The sequence below is a fragment of the Pseudorasbora parva genome, chromosome 5, assembly GCF_024679245.1.
Source record: "Pseudorasbora parva isolate DD20220531a chromosome 5, ASM2467924v1, whole genome shotgun sequence".
Lineage (NCBI taxonomy): Eukaryota > Metazoa > Chordata > Actinopteri > Cypriniformes > Gobionidae > Pseudorasbora > Pseudorasbora parva.
Window position 1 is genome coordinate 35,045,941 of NC_090176.1, and position 22,779 is coordinate 35,068,719.

The 22,779-nt window shown below is 39.7% G+C and overlaps 1 protein-coding gene across 1 annotated transcript in view; it reads left to right on the top strand.

Annotated features, from left to right (window-relative positions):
• itgbl1 (integrin, beta-like 1) overlaps positions 1-22,779 on the top strand; it is a 58,546-nt gene that overhangs the window by 12,158 nt on the left and 23,609 nt on the right. The window contains exons 5-9 of the mRNA XM_067444010.1: positions 8,517-8,663; positions 9,343-9,465; positions 10,369-10,509; positions 19,857-19,997; positions 20,605-20,751. Of these exons, the coding sequence (XP_067300111.1) occupies positions 8,517-8,663; positions 9,343-9,465; positions 10,369-10,509; positions 19,857-19,997; positions 20,605-20,751 (699 nt within the window). The remainder of the gene's footprint in view (positions 1-8,516; positions 8,664-9,342; positions 9,466-10,368; positions 10,510-19,856; positions 19,998-20,604; positions 20,752-22,779) is intronic.

The following is a 22,779-nucleotide window of genomic DNA, read 5'->3' on the forward strand; positions in this document are numbered from 1 at the left end:
CTTCCAGGTCAATACACTTGGGGATACAGTGGAAGAGGAAATTGTGTCCACTGTGTCATTTCACTGCAAATATGAATGATGATGCCAAAATGACACTTTAATTTCCTCGATGGTCTTTCATCCAATTAACACACAATCAAATGTCAGGTGAGAGGAAATAGGCAAAAGATGAACATGACATGGGCCAGACATGAACACACATCTCCCATATGAGCACTACAGCTTGAAATGCTAGACCGCAGCTTTGACAAGTGCCATAAATCATAGATTGTCTATAAACTTATTAGACTCAGTGACCCTCATTCTTTAGATGATTTGGCCTGTCTTCATCGCTGCAGGTCTGCTGTAGGTATGCAGCATTATTAGCCAGGACAGATGTCTCCCTCACACCCAGCCTAGCCTAGCACATAATCATTTCACGCTCTACAACGCAAAGCAGGAGAACAACTAGGGGAAATAATTACCTCACTGTCTTGTTTTATACAAAGCCGCTGTTTAACAGGCTAAGTGGAAAAAACGTCTTCAAGATCAAGCTACCACATAAAGGCCCTGGTTTACTAAAAGGTTGTGTAGATTAAAAATAAATAAAACATGCAAACTTCATAGAACAATGATTAATATATGAAGCATAATAAATCTTGTCAGTTTTTGTAGATCCTTGTAAATTTTTGGTAACACTTTAAAATAAGGTTTCATCATGTTCAAATTTGTTAACTACATTAGTTAACATGAACTAACAATGAACAATACTTGTACCACATTTATTAATGAGATCTAATGTTAATCTCAGCATTTACTAAAATAAAAGTTCTGTTAGTTAATATGAAATTACATGAATATGAACATTTGTATTAATAAAAAATATACTGTAATTTAATGTCATCAATGCTGCAAAAATATTATTTCATGTTATTTAATGTAACTCATTTTAAAGGTGCGCTATGTAAAAAAGAAAATCAGTAAAATATCAACAACAAAAAAGCCACTAAGCCACTGTTATATTTTGTTAAGTTGAATACCTATTTGTAAATTGTGAAAAAAAATACTATTTTAATCAAGGAACCGGGATGTGTGAGGGTCGCCTGTCAATTGCGTCATATCATGCATTAAATTGTTTGATTTTGCAGAAACACTTTACTCTTACTGCAGTGTACAACAAGTGTCAAAGCAACCAGCGAGCGAACGCACAAAAGTAACGTAATTAATAACATAATTTTCAAATGTATAACACACTCAAATGTATCTAATATTATAAACAGAGCTGCGTTACCTCCTGACCGGAAATGGCGCCGGCGACTGTGGCATAATAAAAGTCCCGCTGCATGTCCCAAGATTCTGCACTCAAACTCGCCATCATCAAGCTATGCTTTTGTTTTGAATAGGGGACCTATAGCGGACGGAAAAGTTACGTAGTGCACCTTTAACATATGAGACCTTATTAAAAAAGTGTTACAGAATTTTCTTGCAGCATTTCCATTTCTTTACACTTTTTATCCCATTCCAGTGTTAAACTTAGATTCATTTAGATTTAGATTAGTTAGATTAATTTCATAGTATGTCTAAGTGGTGCTGGCCAGGCTTTGTTGTTGTTGTTTTGTTTTTAATGTAATATAGAATATTATGCTTTCCTTTCTGTTTTCTTGGAGGATTTAGTGTATTTCCTTTTTGTGTACACTATTAATCTGAACAAGCTTTTATACTCACAGTCCAATCAATTGCTGTCTCTAAAGGCACTATTAGGCAGGCACTGATTTCAATTTGCATAGGTTAGATAAGATCATATCCAAGCTGAATTTTTGCAATGATCAAGATTGAAAAACTTTTGAAAAAGAGGAAAAAGTCTGCAGCTTCAATTAAAAAACAAATAATTTATATTTACTGAATAAAAATGTGTATCCCAAAAATGATCTAGATGCTCAAAGACAACATTGTCTGCAACTCTGTGAAAATGTGTTTCTTGTATAACAAGACATTTAATTATAATATTAATTTATAGAAAAAAATTAAATAAACAAACAGTCTATTAATCCTCTAATGACTGGTAATTGACGTTAAATTGTCTGTAGATAGGTTTGTCTAAATTGGACGGTTTACATAAAGGGATACCTTCATTTGCGTCCAATTTCATGTCATGCATTCTCTTAATCACACCACACACTTTTTTCAGTATTAACATGGACTGCACTGTATGAAATGGGAACAATCATTAGCATCTGATGACTCATTAATCTGCTCACCATCTACAATTTATCTGATGAGGACACACCACCTATTAATACTGTTCACAGCTGTTTAGAGTGAGTCATACAGCGGGGCTATGGTCGCCTTGGCCCATCAGCAGGGAGGGGGTAAATTATGCCCCTGGTGGCACAGAAGCAGGGACACAGTGGACAGCAAGGACCAATCTCATCCTCCCACATATGGGTGGCTGGTAATTTAATGTCAAAGTATTTGTGTCTGTGTATAGGATCGAAGTCTGGCTTCAGATTTCTTCCAAAACAAACTAGGAATGTTAAAGTGTAATTTCACCCATTAAATCCGCTTTGTAAATTAACAATGTATACTGATTCCTGTTTATCTAGAAAGAAAAATCCATGTTTATTTGACAGCTTCGGGGCTTTTGTGAACAGATTATACTTCCGCATTTGCATCCCTGCCCACAGACAGTCTAATTGACAGATATATTAAAGGTAGGATTGGAAATTTCGGAAAGGCTAGCAATAGCAAGCTATAGCTTTAAAAACATAAGATCCTTGCCTCCCTTCAGAGCGCTCTGCAAAGCGTCACTAGAGACTGCATTAAATTACATCATGTGTAAAAGCATAAAAGCACAACATTTACAATAATAATGAATGTAAAAGTACGCTGACTTTAATCACCTGACTGCTGCAGATTCATTTAATTGTTGATAGTGTTGCTATAGAAACTCAAAAGAAACTCAAAAGTCTGAGGATGTGAACCGCTCATGGGTTTCCATCTCATAATTAGGGTAGCCTAGTTATGGCATAGGCTCATTGTTTTGGTTCAGGAGGAACTGTAAAAGTTGGCTGCTGTTGTATGCGGTGCTTGGTGACTGTCTGTCAACATCTCTGCATAGCCTCATGAAACACACTGATGATGACTTGTGATGCCTGTATGGAAATACATATGTTGACAGGCAAGTAGGTCCTCCTATTAATGCATTCGAACTGAATGCAATGATTGGACAAACATATTTTGTTCCTGAGACTATTAGCAGTCTGAGGAGAGCTTTCAGAAATTGGCTGAAGTTAAGTGAACTAAGAGAAGTGAACGGTCTTTCTTATGCTATAGCATCGGCATTTTGTGTGGTCTGCTTTTTCAATTCCTTATGAAGTAACCATACACAAGGTTTAAAATCATGTTAGCAGTCCTGTTTAATGAATTACTAAGCATAATAGCAGCTAGTGAACATGCAATATTGCATTTATGCAGGAGAAGCAGCAAGCAGACAATGTAGTTGCCGTGATAATACAGAGACAAAGCATTGCTGGCATGTGAACTCTTAAAAGTGAAATAGGCTTTTTATAAAGCATTTTGAAACGGAGCTATATACTGCTTTTATACAACAGCAGCATATTTAACAAATTCAGATTGCAATGTTAGCAAATATTTTCACCAGCAGCGATACCTTCTTTCGTAATTGTTTTGTGCGTGCTTTTAGGCTAATTACAGCTACATGTGTCATGCTCTGTAATTTATCTATAGTTCCAAATGACTTCCAGATACAAAAATGAGAATAGAGGGTTTGACATTGCGATAAAAATGATACTAATTCATCATACTATATGCTCAGGTGGTTGTGTTTTTTTTTCCTCCTCATCTCTATATTAGCTATAATTTATGCAATGTGTTTATGCCGGAGCAAGCTGTATATAGTTGCTGTGAGGATATGCCGTCTAAGCTATGGATCTGAGAGAAGGCTGAAGTGAAATAAATAAGCATAAAGGGATAGTTCACTTTGAAATTAAATTTTGATATGTTTTAGCTTACCTCATGGGCATCCGAGATGTATTTGTTTCCCCAGTTGTTTCAATTTTGATCATTTTAGGTCAAACCGTTCTTGTCTGTGCCTCACATAAAGCAGGTCTATGGTCACCACCTCAAAGAGCATACACAGAGAAGTCCAAATGAAACAATCCCCCATCGTAAGTACACACTGATGGCCTAAGACACGAAACGAGCGGTTTGTGTGAGAAAACGAACAGTATTTATATAGTTTTTACCTCTCGGATGTCCATGAGGTAAGCTAAAACATATCAAAATTTAATTTCAAAGTGAACTATCCCTTTAAGTAATAAGTATGCATGTCTGCCAATGTAGCAACTTTTTTCTTCAATCAAAAGCTTGTACTGTCTATTTTGTATTTTGTTGAAGGGTTATTCCATGTATGTGCAGAAGCAGCATGCCTTACATGCTCACAGCAGAAGAAGCCATTACACTATATTTACAATTTTCAAAAAGCTTTCGTAAGATGGCAACCTGCCCATTGCATTATAGGTATTGAAGTTACTTTTTGGCAAAAGGGAAGACAGCAGCCTTTTTTTCTGTTTTCTCTAATCAGGTAGCACTGATTTAAAATAAAATAAAATTGCCTTTATACTGTATAGGCAGCCATGTTTTATTGAAAGCACATATTACCAGCAGTAAAGTACCCCTTTAAGAACATATGAAAAAGGAATGGAATGAAAAAGGAAATTTTTACTTTTGCTTTGTTCCTGTTTTTAGAGTCATCTATACTGGTTTACAGCAAGCAGGTTTAGGGGATTCAGATGACCTGTCCGGGTAGAACTTATAGAGAGCCTTAGCTAAGTTAGTCGGCTTGAGATGGTTAATATGTTATTTTATTTTATTTTAGTTTTTATTCAGTAGCTCGGTCAACATATGGTGGAAAAAGATAAAGTAGCCTCATAAAAGGGCACCATCTCCATATAATTTCCGTTATTTTATTTTTAAAAATTTGTCCCTTATACTTTATGTCATTCATTGGAGTTCTCTTTGTTAATTTGAAAATACATTAAAGGTCAAAGCTGGTTCCCTTGAAAAGGTTTAAAGGAAGAAAACGCTAAAAATTATATATAGAATATATATAGGTTATTCTGTAAGAATATGTAATGTCCGATCTGAAATGTCTGAAACTGTGCGAGTCACACTGAACAAGAAGTTGCTAACAACATGCCTGATTCAGTAATGAGGAATGTCTTTTTAAAAGATCACATTGAACCCAAAGGCTATATATAACATTTTTTTAAATAAACATTGCATGGCTCATAGCTTAACATTTCCAATACCCAATTTGCTTTTAAACTATAGGGCACAAGATAGATGTTTCCTCCATTTGGTATTAGCATAAATCTTGCCTTTCCCTCCAGATTGGCTATAAAACACTGAATGTTTGTGACAAGCAGCCAAGACTCTCTGATAATGAGTACAGGAGCAGAACAAGGCTATTGTTAAGGACTGATGGATAGCCCTTGAAGACGACATCAAATTTACATGATGGATTAGTGCAGGGAGTGATTGAGGATGACACTTCAGAATGTGGCTAAAGGAGCTGAATTTACAATAACAGGATGTATTTGTGTACATATTTTATCTGCCTTTTTTGTGCACAAATGCATTTTCATCCATGGAGTCAAGAATAATGATAGGCAATCATAATGGTCTGATATAGAATTCTTTTTCTTGTCTCTTATGGGACTTTTGCATGCAGATTGAAGAGAAAGATTGAAAGAAGAGGTGCCAGACGGAAAAGAAAGAGCGGTGGAAAATGAATGAAAAAAATACTATTTCAGTATTTGTATTAGAATTTTCTTTAAAAGTGAACTTTATCATTATTCAGTAGGCTACACACAAAGTGCACAAATCAGCAATAGAAATAAGTGGTTGGAGTTTTGAGACTGCAAGACAGAATTTGATTACATGGTATGAAATCCATTTCTGTCTGTCCAACAAGAATTCCATGGTGTGAGAAGCATTAAAGTTAAATACTGACCCTGATATTGTGGTTGCACAGACCTGCAGAACTTCATGAATAACCTAAGCCAGGTCTATTCAATTCATTTCCTGGAGTGCCATAACAGATAGTTTAGTTCCAAGAACCAGCTAATCAAGGACAAAAGCGCATACTTCCCTACTATACAGTTGGCGAAGAAGTATGTCTGAATTCACTGTACTGATAAAAGGTAGAAAGTACTGGATGACCTACTACTTCCAGCGAGATTGTGCATACAATGGACATCCTTACAAAAAAGAAGTTTTATTCAAATGAGCTATTAGTATACTTATTTGAAACTAAATATAATATACCTTCAATCTACTTTTTATGTACTTCTCAAAAATATACTTTATGTACTTCTTAGAAAATATACTTAAAGGAAGTGTATACAAGATTGTGGCCAAAACTGGTATGCAATCACTTTCAAATGACTGTAGAGCGATGTATCCCCTCTCCCCCTCCCACCTGACTCGAGGTTGCCAGATAGGCCGCAATATCCAGCAAGAACATTTGCAGCTACAGCTATGGTAATGAGCAGAGCTGGCAACCCGGATGCTGAAACACAACTGACTTTGTGATTGGTAGATCGGTGGATGGTGGTGTTCAGGCCAACACACAACATGTCAACATTAACATCAGTTGAGGGCTGCAACAACAACTTTTAAATGACAATATCCTGGCCGGACTACTGTTGTCAGTGATATAAGTATTTGAAATTAACATGATTTAAGTCTAGAATATTAGGGCCATTTTATGCTGAATTGAAATACATTTCTTACATACAGTTCCTTTAAAATTGCTCACACAATAAAAAGACTACTTTATTCAACTGTTTTTTTCTCTTTCATGTCAGTATCTTGACGCTGTTCACGTTAGCATCACAATGCGTGTGTGTGTGCTGACGCAGGAGTAAATTTTAGCGTTCTGACATATAATATGTGAACAGCATCAGAGACTGATACAGAAGAGAACTAATTATTGAATAAAGTCATTATTTTTTGTTTGTTTTTGCACACAAAAAGTATTCTCATCGCTTTAATAAAACTAAGGTTGAACCCACTGTATTGTCCAATCACATGGACAATTTTGACAATGTCTTTACTAACTTTCTGGGCCTTGAAAGTGGTAATTGTGTAGGGAGATCAAAAAGCTCCTGGATTTCATAAAGAATATCCTCATTTGTGTTCTAAAAATGAACTCCAAAGGTATTACGGGTTTGGATTGATATGAGGATGAGTGATTAATTAATAAAAGAAATTTGAATTTTTGGGTGAACTAACCCTTTAATAAAATGTACTTGAAGTATATCTTTTTGTAAGGACACTTTACTAGTCCATGAGAGAAGATTTTTGAATTGCAGTGAAACAAAGCAACTGATACTGAAAGGTCACATGGCGAATATAGCACATCCGGATTACATTCAGAACATAATTTTTTAGCGATTGTGATGTAATTACTCAAGAGAGTATATGATTTCGGACATAGCTATCGTCTTCAGTATTACTTGATTATTACATTCGCTCATGATTAGTCTTAGAACTAAACTTTGCTGGTCATGGCCCTCTAGGAATGGGATTGAATAGCACTTTTTTAAAGTTTTCTTTTAAAAAATTGGGCCTTTCATTTTGTATTTTCAGTTTTTTTTTCATAATTTCAGGAGGATGTCAAGCAATGAATTGTCAACAATTCATGTTGGCATGTGTCTCATTTCGCTAACTTCTATCATATCACACAATATGAATTTGCACCAAAATACAATAGAATTTGAAAAGGAAAAAAACATTTTTTGTAAGAAAAGTATACATATTTAACATGTTATAAAGTAAAATATCTATAGCTTCCGACATACCATTTATTTTACACAAACCCCTTGATTCGCTTCAGAAGGCCTTTATTAACCCCCGGAAGGATTACTTTTATAATGAATGGATGCACTGTTTTGGTTTTCAAATTTTGGGCTGCCATTCCCTGCCATTATAAAGCTGGGAAGAGTCCGGATTTCTTTTTAACTGTATATATACATAATGCAGATTGTGTTAGTCTAAATAGAGTGTCATATACACCTAGGATGGCCTTTTTTCATTTTAATGAATTGTAAAAATATAAAATTCTTTTACACTGTTCAGGTGGCAGACCTCTAGTTTATAGAGTTATTCAATTGTATAATACCTATTGTGCGGAACATCGACCATAAGAAATCTTCAACACCTTTTAGCTGTGAAAAGCACACATGTGAAACACACACATAACTTCTATCCTCTCTCTCAAGCATGTATGCATGGAGAGTGCTAATGTCTTGCACATCACCCTGCCCTTCACCTTTCCAAACACCTTACAAACGTGTTACTAATCACAAAATCAATCTCATATGGAGCTTTTTGGTTCCTCCGACATAATATCATTTGCTATCAACCCATTTACTTTTACAGTGTGGTTCTGTATCATGACTGCATGTTGCTCAAAACAATCAATAATTGTAATCTGTATATGTCCACTACAGATCATGGGGTATGCAAGTGTGGGAAGTGTTTCTGTGATGAATACTGGTTTGGGGAATCCTGTCAGTACCAGGAGAAATGTTCCCTCTCCAGCAAAACCAGTAAAGATCTCTGCCGCAATGCCCAGGGTGTAGTTTGCTCCAATGCAGGTAATATGTTTGACATTTTGTATTGCATGAGGGCCTTAAGATATTAGAAGAAAAGGTCAAAATACATAGGGTGCAGTTGTCCTAACATTCTTTCTGGGTGGCCTAGCCTGCTTGCATTTCACAATTTGCCCCAAACCCTGTACTTAACCTTTACACTGACCTGAACATTAACTTTAGGTGATGTGTCTGTATGTTATTAGCTTTAGACCCAGCTGGTTTGCAGATATACCTGGTATGTGTCACCATGGCATTAGGGCGCGTGTGTACATGAAAGTGCTGTTCATCAGGATTGATTTTCAAAATATAGTACATGTATTTATTCTCAACTGATTAGACAACATTAGTTCATGTATTGTGTAATGATATATGCATATAAATACATTTACATATTTATTAATTTTAAATGAATATACATTTCTGTGGGGGGTTGGGGGCTATGTGTGTTTATGATAGGATGTTTACTGAAAACTTAAGTTAAAACATGAATTATTAAAAATCCACTTACAGATTTTAAGTTCACTCTCAGTTTAATTCTGAATGGCATGCAATTCTTTAGTGTATATAGCCTTAGGTTGGGTGTTTTTGTGTGAGTCTGTGAGTGTCTTCATATATAGAAGTGTGGTTGATGCGTGACAGCATGAAATCTGTGTATTTTGACATTGATGTATCTGGCCGACAGGCACCTGTCACTGCGGCAGCTGCATGTGCCGTAATCCCGATGGGAAGGGCCTGATCAGCGGACGCTACTGCGAGTGTGATGACAGCGAGTGTTTGGATGAAGACTCTGGAGAAGTGTGTGGAGGTATGACCACAGTGTGATCTAGATTCAACTGTAGTCTTAAAAAGTATTTGGACACATGTGTATTCATTCGATTGTATAAATCAAGTGGGACCTTTGTTTTCCTTACTCATTTTTACTGAAATGGTGGAAGTTACATCCTTTTTTAGAGGGATCAGGAACATGCACATTAGACAGCTAGCCTGTAAAATATAGTATTTCAAAATCTGATATATTTTTAGCGTGATCAGAGCTAAAGGATTCAATTATACACTACCACTGTCGTCAGATTTTGTTCGATTTCCTCATGAAATCAAAAGCAATGTTTTTTTTTTTACTTTGTTAGCACACACAGGTCCAGGTCCTAGGGTGAACAATTAATCTGTGCAAGTTAATAGACAGAAATCTTTTATCAAAATCTGAAAAGTAACTTCCGGTCTGGAATGGCGTTCCCTTTCCAATGAGGGAAGTTCGGAAGCTTGGGTTTGAATATCCTTCATCACTCCCCTCCAACTGTTAGTCTGCTAAGAGCGAGAGTTGAAGAGGAGGAACGCTAAAGTAAAACCCTGTCCTCTATTTAATATTTTGTTTCACTTGGAAATACATCACAGCACTGAAATAAAGTAAGTTGTAACTTCCGGTTCACTGGGACTTTAATGGGGTGAGAAAAACGTTAGTTAAAAAAGTTAAATTATTAAAAATATAAGTTTGATTTCTTTGAAAGCAAGACTTGTGTCCTTTTCCAGTATATTATAGAAGTACAAATATCTGTTCCATTTTAGGTTATCAATGAAAATTAAATGACATACTAATTTACATAATGCCATTGCCACCTGCATGTGCTCTAAGAAGATAATGAACTATTTTCTTTAAAAATCCGAAAACTCTGAATTTCTCTCTTTTCTCTCTCCCTGTTCGCGGTTTCAGGCCATGGAAAGTGTTACTGTGGAAACTGTTACTGCTCGGCTGGTTGGCATGGAGATAAATGTGAATTCCAGTGTGACATCAGCCCATGGGAGAGTAAGCGGAGATGCACATCTCCAGATGGCAAGATCTGCAGCAACAGAGGTCTGTCTTTGTGCAAGCATTTACCTTACTCTGACATAGCCAATATATCCATCACCCTTTAACTTTAACTAATAATTAATTAACTGATGTTATCCTTAATGCTACTGCTGGGGCATCTACATCAAATTAGAAATTTATTTGAGGGTTTTCCACACAGAATCTGTTACAAAATATGCCTAATTGTCCCATATCTGCTGTATACAGCAGAAGTAATTTCACCTGACAAGCACAAATGAGAGTGGGACAGTGCATTCTCCATTAAGATACATCAGACTGCCAAAAAAGCTTTGGCTCTCATATTGCCGGTGAACCTCCAGGGAGCTTCTCTGAAATTGATTACAGCAAAAGGGTGAAGTGGTACACAGTATAAACTCAACCTCACATCTGAACCACTGTCTGTGGTTAAGTAATCTGCCCACAAACCGTATCCACTCATCAGAAGCAACCACACTGGTTTTCTGCATCAAAAGGTCGGCACACCGCATTTGTTTTTAACAACAGCATTTTAGCTGCAGTTATACTTTCCAGTAGATCAAATACAATTCCTCATGGTCTTCCTTAGGCATACTTATCTACTTGTTTGTTCCAGGGCACATGGTGAAAGAAATCCATTATTTTAGGCACTTTTAAACTTACCATCCTCATTTTCCTCTATTTTAAATTCTGTTTATACCTTTCAATTATACGTTCTGCCATGTGAATGGCAGGTCTCAGTGGATCGCTGCTATTGTGTGAAATGACAGCTTCTTTTAGTCAGTCAACCTCTCAATGCATTAAATAGCTTGCCCTTTACTTTAAAATACACCCATGCAAAGTTATAGGCTACATTTAATAACCTTTTTAGTTAAAAACGTATAAATTATAACAACTATACTTTCCTTAGGAGCTATACTTTTAAACAGACTCATTAATTAGGGCAACATGTGCAAAAATCACATTGGCAGAGTCTATTACATGTGATTCTGGCAAGTATGAGATGCCAAAAAAAGTCCAAAAAAGGTGTCTATTGTTAATCACAGTTCAGCCAGGGGGTCAAATGGCAGATGCAGGCAGACCAGTAAAGAGTTGTTATAGTAACTAAATTCTAGAGAGAAAGGTGGGACAAAGGCCTGATATACACAACCATTCTAAAGTGTGGGGTCGGAAAGATTTTATCTTATTCTCACCAAGGCTGTTTTTATTTGATCGACAATATAGTAAAAATAGTAATATTGTGAAATATTATTACAGTTTAAAATAACAGTTTTCTATTTCTAGTTTCCTGTGATGGCAAAGCTAAATTTTCAGCAGCCATTACTCCAGTCTTCAGTGTCACATGATCATTCAGAAATCATTGTTATATGCTGATTTGTACAGATTTGTATACAGATGTGGTGCTTAATATTTTTGTGGAAACCGTGATTAATATTCAGGATTCTTTGAATAGGCAGTTCAAAAGAACAGCATTTATTTAAATCAGAAATCTGTTGTAACATTATAAATGTCCTTAATGTTATTTTGATCGATTTAATGTGGACTTTAATTAATTTATTTCATTAAATAAAAACTCACTGACCCTCAACAGTAGTGCATATCCAATATTGGCTGATATAGACAATTTAATTACGGATTGGCTGATAACCGATATTGTAATATATTGTGCATCCCTAATTTTTAATAGTTTCAACCTTCCCTTAAAGGGTTAGTTTACCCAAAAATGAAATTGACGTCATTAATATCTCACCCTAATGTAGTTCCACACCTGTAAGAACTCCGTTCATCTTCAGAACACAGTTTAAGATATTTTATATTTTAGTCCCAGAGCATATGCAGTCAATGCACACTATACTGTCCATGTCCAGAAAGGGAATAAAAACATCATCAAAGTAGTCCATGTGTGACATCAGTTGGTTAATTTGAATCTCTTGAAGCATCGAAAATACATTTTGGTCCAAAACTAACAAAAACGTCTCAGGTTACGTATGTAACCATGGTTCCCTGAGAGGGAACGAGACGCTGCGTCGAAACGCTAGGGGACGCCTCTGCGTGCCATGTCATGAAGCACTTGTGTAATCAGTCCAATAGCGGGACGATACGTCACGGGCGGGTGACGTCATCGACCAGGAAGCTATAAAGCATGCCCGGACCAAACAGTCACTAGCTTCTGGAAAAGTCGAACAAATCGATCACAGGCATGCCGGGAGTATGGCATCTCGACGCAGCGTCTCGTTCCCTCTCAGGGAACCATGGTTACATACGTAACCTGAGACGTTCCCTATCTCGAGGGAACTTCGAGCTGCGTCGAAACGCTAGGGGACCTCAATACCCACGCCGCCAGAGTCCCAAATGTCTGTATGTGTGAATCAACCCAGAAACACCCGGGACCCCGGTGTAGAGGCTACATCTAGATTGTAAAACCTCACAAATGTATGCGGAGAGGACCACCCAGCCGCATCACATACCTCTGACAATGAAACTCCCGAAATAAGAGCCATAGAGGCAGCCATACTCCTAGTGGAGTGGGCGCGGACCCTCATTGGTGAAGAATGTCCGGCCGACTCATAAGCGAGCGAAATAGCCTCGACTATCCACTTGCTAAGCATCTGCTTTGAAGCCGGTTTTCCCTTGCTCGGGGACCCAAAAACACACAAACAACTGTTCTGAGTTTCGCCACAGGGCAGCCCTGTGGACATATGCATCTAGGGCCCTGACCGGACATAGCATATTTAGCTTCTCTTGGTCTTGACTAGTGAACGGAGGCGGACAGAAAGCCTGCAGCATTACTGGTCCCGGCACATTAGTCGGGACCTTGGGAGCATATCCTTCCCTCGGGATTTTATATGATTGAAACACAGACATCAGCTCCAGCTGGTTTATGTGCCAGGAGAGCTGACGGCTGCTCAGACCTTGGGCCGAGCGGCCACTCATGACCGCTCCCCAGCCAGTTAGGGAGGCATCCGTCGTTAGCGTTACGCGACGACAAGGAGCCCCCAGAACTGGCCTTGGGACAGGAACCAAGGATCTTTTCACTTCACTAAGGCACGTAGACCTTGATCAAGCGAAAAAGGGTTTCCCCTCAGGGAGAACCCCTTGGTCCTGAGCCACCACTCGGGATTTTATATGATTGAAACAAATCCCCACCTCGGGATTTTATATGATTGAAACACAGACATCAGCTCCAGCTGGTTTATGTGCCAGGAGAGCTGACGGCTGCTCAGACCTTGGGCCGAGCGGCCACTCATGACCGCTCCCCAGCCAGTTAGGGAGGCATCCGTCGTTAGCGTTACGCGACGACAAGGAGCCCCCAGAACTGGCCTTGGGACAGGAACCAAGGATCTTTTCACTTCACTAAGGCACGTAGACCTTGATCAAGCGAAAAAGGGTTTCCCCTCAGGGAGAACCCCTTGGTCCTGAGCCACCACTGTAAGGGTCTCATGTACCGCAGGCCAAAAGGTACCCCGTTGGACGCTGCTGTCATCAGCCCTAACACTCTCTGAAAGTGTTTCACAGTGAGTGACTGACCTAGCTTTATCTGGTTCACGGTATCCAGGATCATTTTTATCCTGGGAGGGGATAGCCGAGCCGACATTATTTTCGTGTCCCAGACTACCGCCAGAAAAGTAATGCTCTGCAGCTTATAGGTGCCAGCACACATTTCTTTCCGTTCAACCTTAGCCCAAACACTCTCATATGGGCGAGAACAGCATCTCCATGCTGAACGGCCACTGTTTCGACTATGCTAACACCAGCCAATCGTCGATATAGTTGAGCACGCGAATGCCCTGGAGTCTTACCTGAGCCAGAGCTGCATTCACGCACTTGGTGAAAGTGTAGGGTGATTAAGCTAGGCCGAATGGCAGCACTCAATACTGGTAAGCTTCGCCCCCGAAAGCAAACCTGAAGACCTGTCTGTGCTGCGGAAGGATGGAGATGTGGAAGTATACATTTTTTTTAGGTCTATTGTGACACACCAGTCCTCGGACCTGACGTGACACACGATCTGTTTTATCGTGAGCATTTTGTTTAGCTGATGCAGATCTAAAAATAGGCCTTAACCCTCCATCCTTCTTTGGAACTATGAAGTACCGGCTGTAAAAGCCCGACTCTCTGCAGAGGGGAGGGACCCGTGTATAGCCTCTTTTCGCAGAAGAGTCTGTACCTCTCGTTCCATGACCAGAGGCTGCTCGGGGGTTACTACCGTAGGAGTAACCCTGCTGAACACGGGTGGGTGTGACCCGAACCCTTTTTATAATGTGAGCAGGACCCATTCTGAGATATTCGGCAGAAGTTTCCACGCTGCCAGAAAATCTACTAAGGGAACCAGCCTCTCGAGGCTGGTCTCTGGATTTTCCTGGGTGGTCAGCCCGGTGTCCTGTAACGGATAACCGGCAGGTAGCAACCGAACTGACCGCCCCGGGGCCCTCACGAGAGGGCGCGAACATCCCCAAGCCGCTACGTTTCCGGGCGGACAAGGAGATATATGTTCGCCGGGGACCGCCGCGCCCTGAAGCACCAACGGTGGCCCCCCCCCCCCCCCCCCCCCCGATGGCACCGGGAACGAGCGGGCCCCTCGGCAAGCCGCACTCTCCCGGAGGGGACTGCCATCGGAAGTCCTGCGCCTCTGACGTCAGGACTTCTTAGCCGAGGCCTTCCTAGCAGTAAGGACGGCCCTCAGATCCGCCCTACCATGGGAAGGTCCCGGCTGAGCGCGTCGCCCGGACCCCCGATCTCTCTGCGGGGGGGGCCCCGAGCGGCCACGCTCTCTCTTTGTTTTGCTCGGTGTAGGTTTGAGAAAGGATGTACTCGGCTGAGGCTGCCCCGCCCGACAGCCCCAGAGGGACATTTTGATTTATTTATTTATTTATTATATATATATATTTTTATATTTCACATCTCAATATCAATATCCCCCAGCAGGTCTGCTTGTTTTATATGCTTGCAGGGCAACCGCCGTATACAAACCGGCGGCCGCCTGATCTGCTGCCGAATATGCCCTACCCCCAAAGCCGACTTTTTTTTCTTTTTTTCTTTTTTTTTTTACCGGCTTGTTGTGGGCAGCTGTGGGGCTGTGTGACGATGTGGACTCGGGGGAGAGATAGCTCGCAAGCGTCTCTTCCCCGCGAGACATCGTCGCCCTTTCTGAATGATAGATGCAGACCCATAATCTACGCGATGCCTCGGCAAACACGCGATCTGAGCCACTAAACTCAACCCCGTAATCTACACGCTGCCTCGGCAAGCGCGAGATCCGCGATCGAGTCATAGAATCTATATTGTAGACCCGTGATCTACACGCTGCCTCGGCAAACGCGAGATCCGAGCCACTAGATTCAGCCCCTCGTAATCTCAAACATACTGTCTGCTCGCCATTATATTGTTCTTTCTCTTTCTTATTTTATTTATATATTTATTTATTTTTTGGCGAACTTCTTGACACTCGGCCGGCCAGTCTAAACTTAACCTGGACACAGCGCGAGTTACACCAATAGCACCTCTTTTTATGAGTGTGTGTGTGTCGTTTTCTTTTGGTAGATCATCATCAGCGCTAACAACATCCAGTTCCTCGGAGCTGGAGTGCTGCTGCGCTTGTGCCTCAGCGCGAGCGGAAGAAAACCGCAGAGCGTGCTTCCAGCTCGCTTACTGAGGCATGAGATCCAGCGGGTAAAGGCAGAGATAGGGGATCACCCGTCTCTAACCCCGCCACTAGATCCAACTGCGATCCCCAGGACGCGAGCCTTCGCTGCGCCTCGGCAACAGCGGGACCCGAGCCCTGAGGACCGTGAGCCAAAGCACTCTCCTCGAAGAGTGCCCGGCGTGAACTTAATATGCGCATTGGGAGTCTCTCGCAATGCTCGCAGCCGACCCCCTCGAGAGCTGACTGGGCATGCTCGAGTCCCAAACACATCACACATTAGGACGTGTGTATCCCCACCCGTGATGTAACGTGGGCAGGGAGGAACACAACACCTATACTGACTTGCCATATTTCTTTCTTTCTTTCTTTCTTTTTTGAACACACACACAATAAATGGACATACAATTCACACAGAGCGCTTGTGAAGACACAGAAGCTAGTGACTGTTTGGTCCGGGCATGCTTTATAGCTTCCTGGTCGATGACGTCACCCACCCGTGACGTATCGTCCCGCTATTGGACTGATTACACAAGTGCTTCATGACATGGCACGCAGAGGCGTCCCCTAGCGTTTCGACGCAGCACGAAGTTCCCTCGAGATAGGGAACTACAATTTTATTTAGCATCAGTCTTCTCTTCTACCTTTTTTTTCAAACCTCAAATAAAGATTCAAACGGCCGTGAATCATTGAATAATCGTAGTTTTTGTTATTTTTGGACCAAAATGTATTTTCGATGCTTCAAGAAATTCTAATCAACCAACTGATGTCACATATGGACTACTTTGATGATGTTTTTATTAGCTTTCTAGACATGGACAGTAAAGTGTGCATAGACTGCATATGCTGGGACTAAAATATAAAATATCTTAAACTGTGTTCTGAAGATGAACGGAGGTCTTACGGGTGAGGAACGGCATTACGGTGAGTCATTAATGACATCATTTCATTTTTGGGTGAACTAACCCTTTAATGGACTCCCATTGAGTCTCAGCCAAGTGTAAACAAGCCTTAGCTAGTCAGTGATAAGGTTATTAAAGAGTGGGCTATTATTGTTGTATTTGCTTATCTGTGAAGTAAGCAACATGTACGTTTACATGCATGACTGTAATAATAAAGCCCATGCCGTTCATTTAAGCATTCACAGAAGGTTGCGTAATGCAAACCAAGCGCAGTGTGAGTAAGGTCTATATTCATGAGAGGACAGGTCTTTGACAGAACTGTAAATAATGGCAGCGACAGTGGTCTAGCCTCCTGCTCGCAGGACTGCCAGTTGGCTCGGTTCCCAGTATGCTTTCCCTGCACAGATAAGAGAAAACAGGATTTCCAGTTGTGCTGCAACTGGTCTGGCTGAGATTCATCAGAGTTGAGGTGTTTCCCGCAGCTCTGTTGCCATGACTGTCGCCCCAGCAATAGATTAGCTGGAACTTGGAGTAAGCATCCTCATCAATCCTTTCCATGCATGGCCCCTTTATTGTCAGCTGGGCTCTGGAGGATTTGGCCCCCAGGAGAAATTTGGCTTTCCTTTTCAGCATCACTTCAATTATAGTGCTGTGCAGCTAACTGTTTCACTGAGCTCTAATCCTCCCAACACAGACAAAACAGTTTGAACCCATATTCCAACGATCGTAAAATGGCCTTACCTGGCACAGACCTCTTCAGCACCCTTTGGTTTTAAAACATAGTACATTTTAAATGCAATTCATTAATTTAAAACATTTATTTTAATACTTGTTATTTTATGGAAGCTACACTGTGGCTCAGTTGCCTTTCAACAGTTACTTTTGAGGATGTTCAGAAATTACTTAAGAGTGGCTGGTTTCTGAATGTGAAATTATGTAAAATTAATTAAAATTCAAAGAAATAGTTCAAGATCAGTTTGGGATCAGTACAATTTTTATTCTTTGGAGACAAGTAATACTATTAAAGTAAAGCTTTGATTATGTTTACAGTGTGCAATATAACATGAGTTCATGTTTCGCGTGTAAAAAAACACAGTATTTTTCACACAATTTACTTATCCGTACAGCGCTGTTTCCTCTGTCCTAAAAACGGCCTGATGATTTCCTTGTTCTATGAAGTCCCTCCTTCAGAAACACGTAACGAGTTCTGATTGGGCCAGCGCTTCCCGTGTTGTGATTGGACAGCAGCTTAGCGCACTTTGCCCGGAAAGGTCCCGCCTCTTACCATAACGGGGGAGATGCAAGCGCTGAATGCGCGCTCTTCTCCACGTGGGAGAGCAACAAGACCATGCCCCCTTTTTTGTGTGTTCTTGTGGGCAGAGGGTTAGTCAACAAACGGTTCTAGTGACGTCATTACATCCCTGCACTTCCTGCTGTAGTCTAAACCAGCCGTTCGCTGTAGGCTTTGAAAGGGAACTTCTGTTAAATAAAATATCTCGCTTGGCATTGAACTTTGAGCTTTATAATTTTACAGGTATTATTTATGCTCTAACAGCAACATTTCACACTAACTAAAGTTTGAAAGATGGAATCACGAAGATCGGGACCTTTAATGTCTGTGTGGTTGCGGATAAAACAAAATAAAGAGCCGGATCGAATCGCATACAGTGAAAATTTTGATACAAATCAAACTCAACGCGGGAATTGCAGAGAACGCCAACAGAACAACCATCATGTAAAGATGACGTCACACATTGAACAGAAGAGACACAAGGATAGACAAAACAACCGATCAAAGGAACAAGAAACAGCTGACAACATAATCAAACAATGAGTAACCAAGGAAACCAACTGAAACACAGGAAAACAACTGAAAAAACCACCCAAACTCAGAATACCCGTTACAATTAAAAGGTTAGCTCACTCAAAAATAAAAATTCTGTCATTAATTACTAACCTTCATGTCGTTCGACACCCGTAACACTGTTCATTTTCATACACTGATTCATAACGGTTCGAAGCTTTGTTTTCAAATCAGCCATCACTATATAAGTAGTTATTTAGTTGGTGTTTTATTGCGCACAAAAACTATTCTCGTCGCTTCATAAAATGATTATAGAACCAATGTAGTGAGATGGGCTTTAGTGCCTTTTATGGGTCTTGAGAGAGGAAATGACATTGGTGTCAATGGAGGCCTTTCTGAGCCATCGGATTTCAACAAAAATATCTTCATTTGTGTTCTGAACATGAACAAAGGTCTTACGGGTGTCGAACTAAATGAGGGTGAGTAATTAATGACAGAATTTTCATTTTTGGGTAAACTAACCCTTTAATTGTAATAGGTATTCTGAGTTTGGGTGGGTTTTTCAGTTGTTTTCCTGTAAACTAACCCTTTAATGACCAGGTCCACATTAAAAGTCACAGACATTTATAATGTTACAAAATATTTCTATTTTAAATAAATGCTGTTCTTTTGAACTTTCTATTCATTAAAGAATCCTGAAAAACATTTTAACAGCACAACCATTTTCAACATTGATAATAAGATAAGGTTGATAATGTTTCTTGAGCACCAAATAGCCTACTCACATTTGAATGACTTGAATGAATCATGTGGCGCTGAAGACTGGAGTAATGATGCTAAAAATTCAGTAATGATGCTAAAATTCAGTAATGATGCCAAAAATTCAGTAATGATGCTAAAATTCAGTAATGATGCTAATAATTATTTAGTAAATATGATTGTCAATGTTTGACTGCGTGAATGAATGTTTCATTTGACTATGAGAATACAGCTTAGGTTGACTTTTCAGGAGTTCACCCTGTCTTTGTAGGCACATGTGTCTGCGGCGAGTGCACCTGCTACGATGTGGATCCCTCAGGAGACTGGGGCGACATCCATGGAGAGACCTGCGAGTGTGACGAGAGAAGTTGCCATGCCTTGTACGACAGATACTCGGATGATTTCTGTTCAGGTGAAGCACTAGTTGAAACATTTCTGTCAAACTTCTCATTCTTATCATCACATTTGTGTTGTGTATATATTAAACTTGAATACCACGTGTCACTCTGGCAGTGTGTTTCTCAGGAAAAGAGGTTGAAATTGTCAGTTTTGGTTTCATCAAACCCCCTCAAAAGGAAATGGTTCACATTCCGAAGTCCAGCAGTGAAAACACTGACGTTGCTGAAAAAGAGGACAGGGTGGAACTGTTCGATATCCGTTCACTCCATCTATATGTGATCTTGCATAAACACAGGCCATGTGGATTATACCGAGCTGAAGAACAACAGATGCAGTTCAGAAACATTTCAACATCTGTTTCTAATGCTGAGGATTGAGGAATTACTCTGCGGCCATATGCGAGGCTCGCTTCAATCTTATGTTTGCCTCAGAGGACCATGTTTACCATTCATTTTTACATTCATGGTCCGCCAGACCTGTAAGCTGTGCCCTTTAACTTCAAATCTTTAAACGGACACACACACACCATCAATGTAAAATCTTTGCCTGTATCTAGGGCAGCTTCAGTCGATCGTTCATCCATTAGAGGACTCTAAATCCTGCTATGTGTCTGTTTGAAGGTCACGGCCAGTGTAACTGTGGCAGGTGCGACTGCAAGGAAGGTTGGGCTGGAAAGAAATGCGATTTTCCTCTCTCCTGTTCGCTGTCTGTGGAAGCCAGTCAGAAGAAGTGTCGGGGAACCTCCAGCCTGGCCTGCTTTGGCAGAGGTAATTAAGTCTAGTGTCTATTCATCTGTGCCAAAGTGGGTTCTGCCAGCAGCGTTTCACAGATACGAGGTGTTGCATTTGCTGGTCGCACTGTAGGCCAGAGGACTCTTAAAGGTGAAGTGTGTAATTTTCGACTCTCCCGATTAGTCGCTTCGGCATGGCATGATGCAAAGCTTGAGCGGAAAGATCAATGCTAAAATTAGCAGTACAGTCATTTAGCATGGCAGTCAAAAATAGATCGTTTTGAATGAAACATGTTACATAAATAATGTTGTGGCTGTAGGCGTCATTCTTTGAGCCTGCAGTTTAATTCGAAACAGCAATGATTTTAAGAGACCAAACATGTCTCTCTGGTAGTTTACTGCTAAACCCAGAAACGACAGAAACAGTCAAAACAGATGCAGGATGATGTCTGAATACACAAGACAAAGAATGGATTTTGATAGTGCCGTGTGAGTCATTGATTTGTACTTCTTTGGATGAATTGTTTATTTGATTTATTCAGATTATTAGACATTGCATTTGCTATGATAAACCACACTTCAAAAAGAAGCTATTTGTGACCCTGGACCACAAAACCAGTTATAAGGGAACTTTTTAAATAAAATAGAGATGTATACGTCACATGAAATCTGAATAAATAAGCTTTCTATTAATGCATGGTTTATGATATTTGGCCGAGATACCACTTTTTGAAAATCTGGAATCTAAGGGTGCAAAATAAATCGAAATATTTAGAAAATCGACTTTAAAGTTGTCCAAATTAAGTCTTTAGCAAGGCATATTATTAATAGTAATACATTTTTTTATATATTTAAAGAAGGAAATTTACTAAATATCTTCCTAGAGCATGATCTTTATTAATGATTTTGGGTAAAATTTAATTTAATTTATAATTTTGACCCATGCAATGTATTGTTGGCTATTGCCACAAATATACTATTGCTACAGCGTCACATTTGTACTTGATCTGTACTTGAAAATGAAATTGATTAATGTAGTTAATTAATGTTAATGTAGTCAGGTTCATTCAGTCATATTACATATCATTTTTTAACTAATTTAGAGGATGACATACATTATTAGGCTACCTGACGAAACATTTGTATATACTTTCCACCATAGTTGCCATAGTTAGTTATTGACGCTGCAATAAAATGTGTAATTTGGCATTGTCCAGTGGCTAATAGTTTATAGCCACCACTTAAATTAAACAAAACAAAACAAAAAGATAGAAATATTCTGGCACTATTGAAGATCCAATATTAATTTGATATGGTTTTATAGTTGTAACATGATTTGTAGTAACATTTGGCAGGCACCTTACAATTGTAACAAATTTAATATGTTTTTAAAGCAAATTGCAATAATCACCTGGATTACAGTCTTATATGAATATGTGGTTACATTGTTGCTTTTTGTAATGGGTATTATGAACTTATAGTTTGCTTCAGGTACTGGTGGTCTGTACATAATGTCTCTGCATGAGTCTTTTGAGAAAGAAATAAGTCGATGAATCAGAACTAGTGTGATTGTTCTGAAACAATGCTCTTTCCATAGTTCCCTGCTGCATAAGAAAGTGAAGAGCGATAATAATAGTCCTGTTTCTCTGAGTGAGGTGATAATTTAACTTTAATGAAGCCTGTGTTCTGTGCACTTGTTTTTTAAAGGACTTCCACCCCCGTGCTCTTTTATACTCTAGCGACATAGAGCAGATAACATAACTCTCATTTTGAAAGTCAAAAATTAAATGACTATATCGGCTGGGTTGAAAAAGAGTTGCCTACACATAACTGGAAGTGTTCACAAGCTGTTTTTTTATAGTGCTACAGAACAGTAAATACCGAATGCTAGTCTTGTTTTAGACAATGTCAGTGATGATTACATGCAGCGTACCTGAGAAATACAAATGTGAAAATGCAGTCTAGAAAAATCAGATACATAGTAGCTTTTGTGTTTCATCCCTCGAGGCTTTAGCTCGGCATGTTCCCTCTGTAGCACCTGAAATAACACTGAATCTGGCAGCAA